The sequence below is a fragment of the Brachyhypopomus gauderio genome, chromosome 20, assembly GCF_052324685.1.
Source record: "Brachyhypopomus gauderio isolate BG-103 chromosome 20, BGAUD_0.2, whole genome shotgun sequence".
In the NCBI taxonomy this organism is placed as follows: Eukaryota; Metazoa; Chordata; class Actinopteri; order Gymnotiformes; family Hypopomidae; genus Brachyhypopomus; species Brachyhypopomus gauderio.
Window position 1 is genome coordinate 4,289,460 of NC_135230.1, and position 13,857 is coordinate 4,303,316.

General features: G+C 47.3%; 1 protein-coding gene across 2 annotated transcripts; it reads left to right on the forward strand.

Annotated features, from left to right (window-relative positions):
* The first annotated feature begins 159 nt into the window (after window positions 1-159).
* Window positions 160-13,489, forward strand: akap8l (A kinase (PRKA) anchor protein 8-like). 2 transcript variants are annotated; one of them, XM_076982761.1, is made up of 13 exons: window positions 160-314; window positions 1,453-1,515; window positions 1,645-1,882; window positions 3,557-4,058; window positions 5,754-5,886; window positions 8,370-8,422; window positions 9,032-9,068; window positions 9,192-9,324; window positions 9,477-9,618; window positions 10,112-10,217; window positions 10,881-11,011; window positions 11,700-11,795; window positions 12,084-13,489. In XM_076982761.1, the coding sequence occupies exons 1-13, from the start codon at window positions 290-292 to the stop codon at window positions 12,576-12,578; spliced, it is 2,154 nt and encodes a 717-aa protein (XP_076838876.1). In that variant the 5' UTR covers window positions 160-289; the 3' UTR covers window positions 12,579-13,489. The 2 variants fall into 2 exon arrangements, with proteins under 2 accessions (XP_076838876.1, XP_076838877.1); XM_076982762.1 differs by having other exon boundaries at window positions 9,192-9,297.
* Window positions 13,490-13,857: the final 368 nt, after the last annotated feature.

The window sequence follows — 13,857 nt, forward strand, 5'->3', positions numbered from 1 at the left end:
ATTAAATAAAAAGTTATTCATCTTCATCTTGGCAAACCTGTCAAGATGAAGGATTTCTCATCAACAAAATCCGACTGATCATTGGCCGCGCCGCCGTTCCTGCTAAGCCACGATTGGCTGACGTCGCCGTCCATCCCAGACCGCAGCCAATAGCGGCGTCCGTGTGGACGCGGCGACGTCGCGGTGGAAGCTGAAGGCCAGGCCCGTGTGCTCGGCTAGTTTGTGCGGCTAACGCGGAGCGGGCTCACTTTCACTCGGCCTCGTCTGGTTCTCTCACCCGTAACTCGACATGGACGGTCGCGGATACGGAACAGGTATTTTATTCCGCACAAAACCAGTGCGTACGTACTGGTCCGATGCTGTTGGGAGTCCGATCTCCGGGCCTCCGCTCCTCCGTCTGATCGCGGCTGGCCTGCGCGGCTCGTCGGGTCTTTGTGTGGCGGGCCGGGCCGAGGCCGAGGCCTCCTAACCGGCGGCGTCTGTCCGTCTAACGTTTACACGTCCACCGCAAACTCCACACGCACACCTCCGTCTGTGTGGCTCGACCGCGGTGTGCTGGCGCTTCTGGCGGCGTTTCGTGCGACTTCAGCGGGTTACACTCGGAGCTAATCGCGCACTGCGCGGCTGTAGCCTAGCGGGGGTCGGGCTGGTTTGAGACGGCTCAAAAAATAACAACAAAACGTTTAATTTCAACTTGATAAATGTTTGTTTGTTTGCGTTTGATTTAAGACGACTCCCTCGGACGGCGAGCTAACCGAGTAATGTTTATCTAGGCCGTAGACATTAGCGAGTCCTCTCTCTCGCTATTGTTTCATTTCGTGGCTATATGAAACGCATTTATCAACAGTACCTGACCAGGTAATGACGCTCAGGTAGGGAAACACGGGCCTCATTATTCGTTTTTATGGGCCTTACACACATGAGAGATGTTTACCTCGCTGTGATATAAATGTGTGTGTTTATTCGGCCAGTCTCTTTCATGAAAGCTGTACACTTGAAGCTCGGACTGAAGGGGGGTGTGATGGTGAAGTTCAACTAAGCAAAACTAGAGAATTGATGTTGGACACCGACGCTGCGAGTAACACTTGCACGTTACAAGCTGGTATTCTCAGTTGGGCTGTAGTCGTAGAATAATCTTATAATATTGATAATATTAATATAATAATCTTATAATGTATAATAACCCAACATGGTAAACACATACTGTTCAATTGGTATGCGTCAGTCTCGAAGTTAAGTTTCTCCTTTATCGAAATATACTTGGTTCATTTGTGCTAAGTATTTAATAACCGGTAGTTTGCTAATTCTCTCCTTCCTCCTCGCTGTGTTTATTGCAGCCCCGTGTACTTTAATTTATGCTCTGCCTTCATCCTTTGACTGACATGTAACAACCTGGCTGTCCAGAGTGGCGACAGTGTTAACCCTTTATCATCTTGCTCGATCTCTTGACAGGATTCTCTAACTGGGGTGGTTCAGGTGGAGGTGGTGGTGGAGGAGGAGGAGCTTCAAACAGAGGTATGGGACATGAAACGTTCAGTGGACTATTGTGAACTTCGTGGTGTGATTATGCACAAACAAACTTGTTAACTTTTGTTCTTTCAGTTCAGTAAAAACTTAAGGTATCATGGCACATTCTCTTCTCAGGTTCAGGAAGCTACGACCTTTATGGCTACAAGGACTCCATGTCGGGTGGAGGCGGCTATGGGGGTGGAGGGTTTGGAGGTGGAGGCGGTGGGGGTCCAATGAAGAGGGCTCTGTCGGGGGCATCTCTGCTGTCCTCTACTGGCACGAATGCTGATGCTGTAATCGCCAAAATCAACCAAAGGCTCGACATGCTCGCACAGCTGGAGGGGGGCGTGAAGGGGGGCGGGCGTGGCGACAGGTAACGTGGACTCTTCTCCTGGGTGTGTCCAAGCGTAGTCTATCCCCACCCACGCCACGAGTAATCTGCCCCTCCTTTCCTGTCTCTCTCCCTCGTACACACACAATTCTCAGCTCAGGTTACTACTTTGCTTCCAGAGCTTTTAATTGTCGATTTTAGAAGACTCACTCAACCAAGTTCAGATTTCATAAGGAGATCTACAGCAAACCTCAGCTCTTTCCACATGATCGGCGTGATCGAACAGCATGTTTACACCCCTCCTTCACTTTTTAAAGATAATCCTTTTTCTGCCTGTTGAGATGTTTGATTTTTGGCACACACTCTAATCAAGACTGACTTGGTCTCAGCCATGGTACAAGAGCAGGCTAATATAGTGTTAGGAGTCTTGCCCAAGGACTTACTGATATAACGTTGTGCATTTGCCCAGACAGTGAATGACCCCCGGAAGAGGTAGCACACTAATCTTGACCTCTGACCTCTACAGACTGCATTGGAGAGGCAGCATTGTTGCTCACTACACATTATTTTTGTCCTCTGTCCCATACAGACACACTCATGAATGCTCAGTAGTTTGTCGTTCCCCATTATCTGAAAATAGAAAGTCCTGGACAGCAAATATAAATCTGTTACTGACATTCACCCCACTAAAACTACCCTGTTTGATCATCAGAGTCCGAGGGGAGGGGGGGGGGGTTACATCTTGAAGAATTAATGAGAGGCTTGCTTGGAGAGTAGTGGAGTAATGTGTTTTTTTTAAAGATCTTTAAAATAATAATGATAAAAGGATGACGTGACACCACAAAGAATCCTATACTTCATGTGGTTTAGTTCAAGTTTGATTGTCACTGAAACACTGCCTGTGTTGGTGGATCACTCGTTTTAAATGCTAGGGCGATAAGGAGCGGTTGTTACATGCAATGTTTTGCGGAGCTGGTCTGTAAACTGTTCCACCATTTACCAGCGACACCCCAAGCTGCTGCCTACCTTCTCTTTGGCTGTTGCTGTATATTGTGCCAAAAGGAACGAAAACATGCTGCTCTAGGCCTCATTCCCAAACCCTCTGAATCAAACTCTCTCCAAAGAAGCTGTCGACAGGTTGTCCAGGTGACGAGCAGCCTCAACGCTGACACCAGTGCTTGCATTTTCACTACTTGCGAACAGCAGCCCCATGACTAAATTCAGGGGTCTCATCATTCCTTCATCTTCATAGTTAAATATCTTCTGCTAGACCTCACTGTCTTGAGGTAAACCAATTTCATATTTGGTTATATGTTTGATATTTCTTGGCTTATTTTTAGGGTTTTCTATCATTTCAGCTTGACATGGTGCCTGAATATGACTGCATGTTTTGGCTGTGTAGGGTGTTCACTTACCCCACAAATGTTTCTCAGTGCCCCTTCTGTGGCCTTGATCATAAGGGATGTCCAGGTAGACATCAGTGAGGGAAATGGCTTGGATGAAGGACAACGGGCAGAATGCACCTCGTCATCCAAACTGATCACTGTGGGACAAAAAATAGTTGATTTGAGTTTACTTTTCCTCTCAGCAGAGAGACATAAAGGGAGAGAGTAAGTGAATCAAGGGGGAAATGAGGGTGTGAAGGAGTAAGGGGAAGAACTGAGGGCTGTAGAACTGCTTCATGTCTGCTTGCTCTGCGCCTCCCTCCCTCTGCAGGTTTGACCAGTACGAGTCTTTCGACTCGCGCTCCTCTGCCCTCGGCCCGCGCGATCTCTACAGATCCGGTAACTATGGTTACGGTGACTCCCGGGGCGACATGATGGCCCAGCGTGGAGGCATGGGCTTCGGGGCGATGGGCGGAGCAGGAGGGGGTGGCGGCTTTGACGGACCCGCCAAAATGCGGCAGGCTCGAGACGCCTTCTCAGGCTCCGGCTGGGGGGCGGGGCAGAGGTCCCCACGCAGGGGCGGAGCAACAGCGGGGCGCGGCTTTGGCCGTAGGCAAGATTCCTCCTCTATGGGGGGTGGAGGTGGGCGGAGCGGAGGGCAAGGCCCCTCCCCCTCAGGACGTGGCAAGCTGCCGTCGCTCCTGGCCCACCGCATGTACCCCGAGAGTGGGGCGTACCAGCCCCAGCATGGCTCCCAGGACTTTCCTGTCCGGAACTTTGGAGGGGGCCAAAGGGCCAACCGACAACGCACCCGCAAGAGGCCCCTCAACCGAGTAAGTACCTCCAGTAAAACACTGGACTTGAACCATCAACCCCTCCCCCCCAAACCCCCTCCTACTCCAGCCTGCCCAGCCTGAGAGGTGGAGACACCTGTGGAAGTTAGATTGTTACTCCACTTGCCACTCCCGTCACATCTGCTGTAGTACACATGTACCTCTGGCCCCAGTCTGAACATCTCACTCCAGTAGGCTCATAAGCACCCGTATAGGAAACCATGGGAAACACTTATTTGCCAACCCTTCCCTTTTTGTCTTTGCCTGCGTTTTTGTTTCATGTCCCAGTTAAAATGTAATTAGTCATCCTGTTGGGCCAATCCCAAACTACATCTCAGGTTCTGTCCTGTTGGTCCAGGAGTCTTAGCAGTACTGTCACCTTCTTTAAAGCCCATATTGGAAACGGCCTCATCCCAAAAACAAGCAGAATCATCTTTTGAACAATTACCTTTGTTCTAAGAGGAACCAGTCTGCATGGTTTTGTAGTGATCAGTACATTGGCAGGTATATTTGATGATGGTATGTGTAGAATTTGTATGTGAAGGTAAGTGCATTTGTGGCTTTATGCCTTCATAATGTGAAGCTGTGATGTTTTGTAGCATCATTGCTACATGTATGTTGTGTGGATTATGTGCGTCTTATAACCATTGTGTAGGCCTTTTGTCATTGTGTCTGACTAACGTGCTTCAGAGCATTTGTGTATATGTAGTGCTGGGCGATGTTTTGTGGGGTTTTTTAACTATCATTTCTGATAAGTATAATACGTGTTTTAACACTATTCTCAATGTCATCAAGATTGTAAAAAATATAACATTAAATCAGGGGTGCCCACAAGTTTTCAGCCTGCAAACTACTTATAAGATGACCAAGTCAGAATGATCTACCTATTTATTTTTGCGGTGTGTGTCGATCGTTGACTGGGGGGGGGGGGGGGGGGGTCAAACCCTAGACGTCAAATTCCTTCGTGATCGACCAGTAGATCACGATCGACGTAATGAGCACCCCTGCATTAAATGTTATTACATATAGGTGGCTATAGTAAGTGTAAGAGAATAGCTTGTAGTAGAGAGGTGGCTATAGGGTAAAATAAACAAATAAAGTGGTGTTAAAGGAGATACTGGCGCGTTGGCGTGGGATTCATGTAGCGTGAATATCAGTTCCATGTGGTCCAGTACATGGGATATAAGATCCCCCCCCAACTGCCAAAATGTCTGTTAATGAGCTCCCAGTTGAAACATTTCTGGCGTGGTGTCCTTTCACATTAGGAACATGTATTGATAAGGAAATTGGATTGATATGGATTAAGTTGCTTGTATTGCTTTTATACTGTGATGTAATTGCACAATTTTAATTCAGCTAAGGAAACTTAATTTCCTTAAGCTTTACTTTTGTAGATTTCTAATAGAAACATTCTAATAGGGAAAAAATTCAATTGCAGGGTTGAATAAGGATAAAAAAAAACCATAATCAAGAATCGCCTGAGTTTGTAATCTATAAAGTTTGTTTTGGCAGTATCGCCCAGCCCTAATGTGATCTGCGTGTTTCTGTGGTCATAATAAATAGAGCATGCTAGTAGGTACGTGTGGTTTAGGTTAATATTGTTTTTGATTGTCGTGTGAGTCCTGTCATGTCTGCTGGAGGGAGGGAGAGGGAGGGATAATGCATGTTGACTTTTGCTTGAATCTGTTCCTATAGCAACAACAACAGCCGCAGCAGGTGACCCCTCAGCCGGAGGTGCAGAAGAAAAGGAAACAATCTCTGACTGCAGCCGATGAGCCCGAACCTAAGATTGTCAAGACGGAGTCTGCTGGAGAGGAGCAGATCAACGGTACCCCTCACTCTACAGTTTAGGGGGTTTATGAGCAGGTCAACGGTACCCCTCACTCTACAGTTTAGGGGGTTTATGAGCAGGTCAATGGTACCCCTCACTCTACAGTTTAGTGGGTTTATGAGCAGGTCAACGGTACCCCTCACTCTACAGTTTAGGGGGTTTATGAGCAAGTCAACGGTACCCCTCACTCTACGGTTTAGGGGGTTTGAGCAGGTCAACGGTACCCCTCACTCTACGGTTTAGGGGGTTTGAGCAGGTCAACGGTACCCCTCACTCTACGGTTTAGGGGGTTTATGAGCAGGTCAACGGTACCCCTCACTCTACGGTTTAGGGGGTTTATGAGCAGGTCAACGGTACCCCTCACTCTACGGTTTAGGGGGTTTATGAGCAGGTCAACGGTACCCCTCACTCTACGGTTTAGGGGGTTTAGGAGCAGGTCAACGGTACCCCTCACTCTACGGTTTAGGGGGTTTAGGAGCAGGTCAACGGTACCCCTCACTCTACGGTTTAGGGGGTTTAGGAGCAGGTCAACGGTACCCCTCACTCTACGGTTTGGGGGGTTTAGGAGCAGGTCAACGGTACCCCTCACTCTACGGTTTGGGGGGTTTAGGAGCAGGTCAACGGTACCCCTCACTCTACGGTTTGGGGGGTTTAGGAGCAGGCCAGCGGTACCCCTCACTCTACGGTTTGGGGGGTTTAGGAGCAGGCCAGCGGTACCCCTCACTCTACGGTTTGGGGGGTTTAGGAGCAGGCCAGCGGTACCCCTCACTCTATGGTTTGGGGGGTTTAGGAGCAGGCCAGCGGTACCCCTCACTCTACGGTTTGGGGGGTTTAGGAGCAGGCCAGCGGTACCCCTCACTCTACGGTTTGGGGGGTTTAGGAGCAGGCCAGCGGTACCCCTCACTCTACGGTTTGGGGGGTTTAGGAGCAGGCCAGCGGTACCCCTCACTCTACGGTTTGGGGGGTTTAGGAGCAGGCCAGCGGTACCCCTCACTCTACGGTTTGGGGGGTTTAGGAGCAGGCCAGCGGTACCCCTCACTCTACGGTTTAGGGGGTTTAGGAGCAGGCCAGCGGTACCCCTCACTCTACGGTTTTATTGGGTTTAGGAGCAGGCCAGCGGTACCCCTCACTCTACGGTTTAGGGGGTTTAGGAGCAGGCCAGCGGTACCCCTCACTCTACGGTTTAGGGGGTTTAGGAGCAGGCCAGCGGTACCCCTCACTCTACGGTTTAGGGGGTTTAGGAGCAGGCCAGCGGTACCCCTCACTCTACGCTTTGGGGGGTTTAGGAGCAGGCCAGCGGTACCCCTCACTCTACGGTTTTATTGGGTTTAGGAGCAGGCCAGCGGTACCCCTCACTCTACGGTTTAGGGGGTTTAGGAGCAGGCCAGCGGTACCCCTCACTCTACGGTTTAGGGGGTTTAGGAGCAGGCCAGCGGTACCCCTCACTCTACGGTTTAGGGGGTTTAGGAGCAGGCCAGCGGTACCCCTCACTCTACGCTTTGGGGGGTTTAGGAGCAGGTCAGCGGTACCCCTCACTCTACGCTTTGGGGGGTTTAGGAGCAGGTCAGCGGTACCCCTCACTCTACGCTTTGGGGGGTTTAGGAGCAGGCCAGCGGTACCCCTCACTCTACGCTTTGGGGGGTTTAGGAGCAGGCCAGCGGTACCCCTCACTCTACGGTTTAGGGGGTTTAGGAGCAGGCCAGCGGTACCCCTCACTCTACGGTTTGGGGGGTTTAGGAGCAGGCCAGCGGTACCCCTCACTCTACGGTTTAGGGGGTTTAGGAGCAGGCCAGCGGTACCCCTCACTCTACGGTTTTATTGGGTTTAGGAGCAGGCCAGCGGTACCCCTCACTCTACGGTTTAGGGGGTTTAGGAGCAGGCCAGCGGTACCCCTCACTCTACGCTTTGGGGGGTTTAGGAGCAGGTCAGCGGTACCCCTCACTCTACGCTTTGGGGGGTTTAGGAGCAGGCCAGCGGTACCCCTCACTCTACGCTTTGGGGGGTTTAGGAGCAGGCCAGCGGTACCCCTCACTCTACGGTTTAGGGGGTTTAGGAGCAGGCCAGCGGTACCCCACACTCTACGGTTTAGGGGGTTTAGGAGCAGGCCAGTGGTACCCCTCACTCTGTAAGGGTGTTTATAGGCACTGCTGCACACATTTGGCCCTGTTTGTCTTAATTCAGTGCTGCCTGGTAGGTGGAGAGCCCTTTGTAGGCTGCCTGTTAGGCACAGCACCTTGAAATCCCTTGTTTCCTTTTGGACATGCTGGTTCTGTGCAGCTTGAGCCTTGACCGTTTTCTGGGAAACCAACTTGGAACAGCCCAGGACCACTGCATGCAAATGAAACAAACACAATCCCCACACAGGCAAAAGAACATTGATTTGTGTTCGTAGAATGCTATTTGCAGAAGTTGTACCGGTGCAACAGTAAAATGGTGGTTTTGTTCAATATCTGTGCTCAGTGTCTGTCTGTGTCTCACAGAAGCAACTGAGCAGCAGGCGGAGGAGGTCAAAGAAGTGGACACTGCAGCCACCGTGAGTGCATCCTACCTGTACATACCTGTGCACACCTGAACTGTTACAGTTCATCCTACCTGTACATACCTTCCTTAGTTTTGCTGTGTTAACCAGTTCAGCCAAACACTGTTGATATGGGTAGTGTGAGTAAAGGGTAGTTTTGGGCATGTTAGTCAAGCTCGTAATGTTGATAGTCCATTTTATTACTTCAGACTTTATTACTTCCTACTGTCTGAGCCATTAGTACTATAAATAAACTACTGGTTTTATGAACCAATAAGAAAATGGGTAAGTGGGCAAATAAATGCAAAACACACAATTCTAATGCATTTGTAATGTATACTTCCAATTTGACTATCATAACTTCAATGGTCAGCGTTTTGACAGTATGTCGAGTCACTGGTGCAGTGGTAACGGCATTTGACAAATTCAGTGTACTGATCTGGAAAGATTTCTGGAGAGAAAATGTAATTTGTAATACCTGTAGCTAAAGTGTGGCTATAGAGAAATTAACTTTCTGCTTCATCCTGCATTAATGAGTTAATGGACTTTGCTAACAGCAAAAGTTTTTTTTTGAGAAGGAGCATATGGTGTGATCTGTTTTTAAACCAATTTGTCTTTGTTTAGCTCGAGTCTGAACCAGTGGCTGAAGGTGAAGGTGCTGGTGAGATTATGATTTATTTGTTGGTGGTGGTTGTAGTAAAGTTAACATTTGCATTAATATTTAAATGGTCAATAATCTGTCTTGATGTCTTGGTTCTTTTATCTCCCTCCCTTCCATGTTTAGATCTGTCTCTGAAAGAGGAAAACCCTCAGCTGAAGACAAAGATGCAGGGAAAACAGACCCCGCCTCCTGCTAGCAAACTCAGAAAAAGGCGGGGCTTCTTTGAAAGGTCAGGGGTCAAGGTCACTGCTCAAAGGTCAGATTCTCCATCACTTAAACTGAATCGCCTAAGCTGTCTCCTGTCTGTGTGAAGAGTGACAAATACGTATTGTATTGAAATGGAGTTGGCAGATGGGGGGTGGGGGCGAGATTAAGTTTGTCTTCTGATTGGCCATCTTGGGTTTCTAGGGTTACCTTTGCTTGCTCCATCTGCAAGTTCCGCTCGTTCTACAGCGAGGACATGGAAGCCCACCTGGAGAGCAAGTTCCACAAAGATCACTTCAGGTTCCTGTCCAATCAGCTGTCAAAACCCACCACAGACTTCCTGCAGGTACACCACTTGTTGCCCTCTGTGCTTTAGTCCAAGTGCTTATGTCTTATGTATTTTGTCTTATGTATGAACTAGCCTATTCTCTCAGTATTTTCTCCCTCCACCTGGTCTCATATATATATATGTCCTTGGGTACTAGAAAGGCGCTATACAAGTTTCACTATTATTATTATTATTATATAATTATTATTATTATTAAGTGCTTTTAGTATAGGGTCCTGCAGTGCTGCTGTTGGTGGTTGACCAATTAAATTAATTGTATAATTGCATCAACCTTTTTTTTTTTTTTTTTTTTTTTTTTTTTTAACCTGCCAACATTTAGTTGAGTGCTAAAAGTAGAATGTTGGTGTTGGTGTGTTGGGAGCGTGTTCCTCTCCAGCTGCTGGGTTGATGCAGTCCACTGCTCTGCATAACTAGTCTTCTCTTCCCTACCATCACGTCCACTGACGACCTACACCTGGTTACAGTATTTGTGTGTATGTGTGTTTTGCAGGAGTATCTGAATAATAAATACAAGAAAACGGAGCAAAGAGTAAATCAAATGGAGAATCACAGTGCTGCCATCTGTCAGGTGTTCAAGGAGCAGGACCTGACCAGAGGTGTGTAGGAGTTCAGATCCTCTCCTTTTGTTTCAACTCAACTTTGTTGTTGAGTTTACTGTTAATCTTTGTCGTGGAAATTTTCTGAAAATGGATGAGGACTCAGACATGGTTAAAATTACTAATTTATTAAAATATTAAGGACAAAAGACGGACACAAACATGAGTCTCATTCAAGCATGACAACTCTGAAGGCAGGGGGGCGCTCCCCCTGCTTATATACAATCTTAAACACAATTCAGCAGTTCTAACAAGCAGGTTATCTTTAGCACAGCATGTTCCAAAACATAGGCGTCCAGCAGGCTACTTTGTTGTGTGTATCTCCTAATATGGACTTCCCTAGAGTTAGCGGAAGCAACTGATGTATCAGTTGAACACAGAGAAAGCTAAATGACCCAAGACTAGTAGCCTAGTGACTACCAGTTAACAGAGTGCTCTTACCCTAACCTGGGTCACAGTATAGCACACATGCATAATATGAACTAAACATGGTTACACTGAATCACACTACTTCATTATTGTAGTCCTTCTGCTTAATCAGAATGACATGTACTAAATCATGAAGTTCATAATGATCTCTTATAATCTAAATGACATGACCTAATCAAGAATGACTTAATTTCTGTCATCTTACATTGTGTGGTGTTCTGTTGGTGTGTGTAGACATCGGTATGGAGCACTTCATGAGGAAGGTGGAGGCAGCTCACTGTGCTGCGTGTGACATGTACATCCCCATGCAGTACAATCTGATCCAGAAACACCTCCGATCACCCGACCACAACTACAACCGCAAGGTACACACCACCCCCATGCAGTACAATCTGATCCAGAAACACCTCCGATCACCCGACCACAACTACAACCGCAAGGTACACACCACCCCCATGCAGTACAATCTGATCCAGAAACACCTCCGATCACCCGACCACAACTACAACCGCAAGGTACACACCACCCCCATGCAGTACAATCTGATCCAGAAACACCTCCCATTACCCGACCACAACTACAACCGCAAGGTACACACACACCCCCATGCAGTACAATCTGATCCAGAAACGCCTCCAATCACACAACTACAACCATAAGGTACACACACCACCCCCATGTAGTACAATCTCCTCCAGAAACACCTCCAATAACCCTGCCCCAGGTGCACCTGCCCCACACAATCACTCAAAATCCCTATTCCAGACTGTTCTGAGCTCTGGGCTTCCTCGCTGCATTTTCTATGCACTAATGAAATGCTGGTTTTACATTCTTACATACTTGCTGTTATAGGCATTTGTGCGGGTCACAGATTTTGGCTTGTTAAACAGTCGTGTTGATCTCCACCTGTTGACTGGTGCTAACTGGGTTCATTCAGCCTCCAAGACACAACTGCCTTCAGTTTGGATTACTGATTTTGCACATGAGCTCTCGGAGGTGTGGATTTCATCCTTGGAGCTTGACCTTTTGACCTCCCGTCTTTATATCTTGCAGGGTATGATGGAGCAGTCAAAGAGGTCAAGTCTGTCTGTGGCCCGGAGTATCCTCAACCACAAAGTTATCGGCAAGAAATTGGAGAGTTACCTCAGGGTACGTACACACACACACACACAACAGCAGAACTACCTCAGGGTACACGCATGCTCTTGGACATGTGCACAAACAGCGATCATATCCTATTTAATATAAATACACACTTCACATTTCTCCACTGTGGTATAAGCAGACTCTTGTCAGTTTTCTAAATTTTGAACTTACAAACCAGCTATTTATGTAAACGTTTTTCTTCCCATAAACAAGTGTTCAGGTGAAGTTGAAGTACTGTATAATTATAGAGTATTCATTGCTGACTAACTCTGTCTTTCTTTCAAATGTTAGGGTGAAAATCCTTTTATTGGTAACCAAGACGACCAGGACCCAGAGGACTCCATGGTGATGGAAGCTTCCGAAGGCGACCCAGCAAACGAGAGCATAAAAGAAGATAAAATAGAAGGGGCGGGTCCTGGTGAGGGAGAAGGGGCGGGTCCTGGTGAGGGAGAAGGGGCGGGTCCTGGTGAGGGAGAAGGGGCGGGTCCTGGTGAGGGAGAAGGGGCGGGTCCTGGTGAGGGAGAAGGGGCGGGTCCTGGTGAGGGAGAAGATGCAGACCTGGCACCTGAGACCACTGGGAACGAGAAAACTAAAGAGAAAGAGGAGGAAGTGAAGAAGGAGGAAGCTGACGGAGGACAGGGCATTGGAGGAGAGCAACAAAAGGAAGTGGAGCCTGAGGCAGACCAGAAGGAGCAGGAAGGAGCGGCCGGTGCAGAACATGCAGAGGACACTGACCTCCAGCAGGGGGCAGCGGAGGCGGGCGCTGACCTCATCGAAAACAAATGAGCAGTTCATCGACACTGTTGCTTTTGATCTGAACTAGGACCAGCTGGACTAGTGGTCTGATGAAAGACTACAGCATGTTAAACTACCCCATTAAACTGATCTGAGATCAGTGTTGACTGGGTCTGTGTTGAATTTGAAGCTGGACTGATGAATATCTTAAATTGGTGGTTAACACCGAGTCTCCTGGGAACTGTGACTTCTGCAGAGTTTTGTTCCAGCCAAAATCTGAATTAATTTTAACCATACAGTTCAGGTGACTAATTTGTATGCCCCCACTCCCAGTAGCTTTTCAGCTGACCTAGCTGACCTGATCATCAGATTTGGCTTATTTAAACTAGCAGTTAATTGGATGACTAATTAGAAATGAATTTTTGTTAATTAGACATCAGGTATGGGGAGAGAATCCGGTGTTTGGCAGGGAAGAGGGTAGTTGACCACTAATTTCAAATGACACAATATAATGAAAGCTGATCCTAGAACAGCCGTATAAAGTAACAGTTTCAAGATGAGTTCTGCACCACTCCCATCTAGCTAATTCACTCTCTGGACCAATCAGTTTGAAGACCTGTCCTTTAGTTCAATACCAGACTTCATTTATTCATCTGCAAGCATGCATATTGGTCTTTTTGTTGTTGATTTGCTCTGTGAATACTCATTTCTATGTTCTTTAGCCTGTTGTGTTCTTTAGATGCAACTCCCAAATGTGTGATTGCCACAGGACTGGCAGTGGAACTGCAGTGTTTGAACAGATCAGAATGTCAGCAGTGTCGTGTTGAACAGGACATTCAAAATGTCTGAGCTTCATCTGCGCTTTCATGTTTTGTTTTTAATTTGTGTATGTAAGAGAGACTAAACATTTAGAACTGATGTCACATTTGCCTTCAGTTGAAAAATAAATGTTTGCAAAGTTAGTGTTTTGGGCTATTGTTTGACTATAAAATGTACCTGGAGTGAGTTCTTTAAATCATTTTATCAGTATGTTTGCCCCTTGTGTGGCACATCCATGACCTTTGTGTGCTCAGCACTTGGGTCGACCCGTTTGCCCATACCAGAATAAGCAGTATTAGAGGCGTGTATATATACCGTCATCTACGGATTATGTTGCACTCCATTTTACCTGTAGGTTGTATACAGTTACATTTCATTAAGCTGTAGTTAGTATTATGAAACATGATCTTTGTTTACGGTGAAACACATGGCCAGTGTTCATATAACCAATAGCTTTAACTTCGTCCCAGAATTAAGAATTTGAACTGAAATCGATAGCTTTAATAATTTT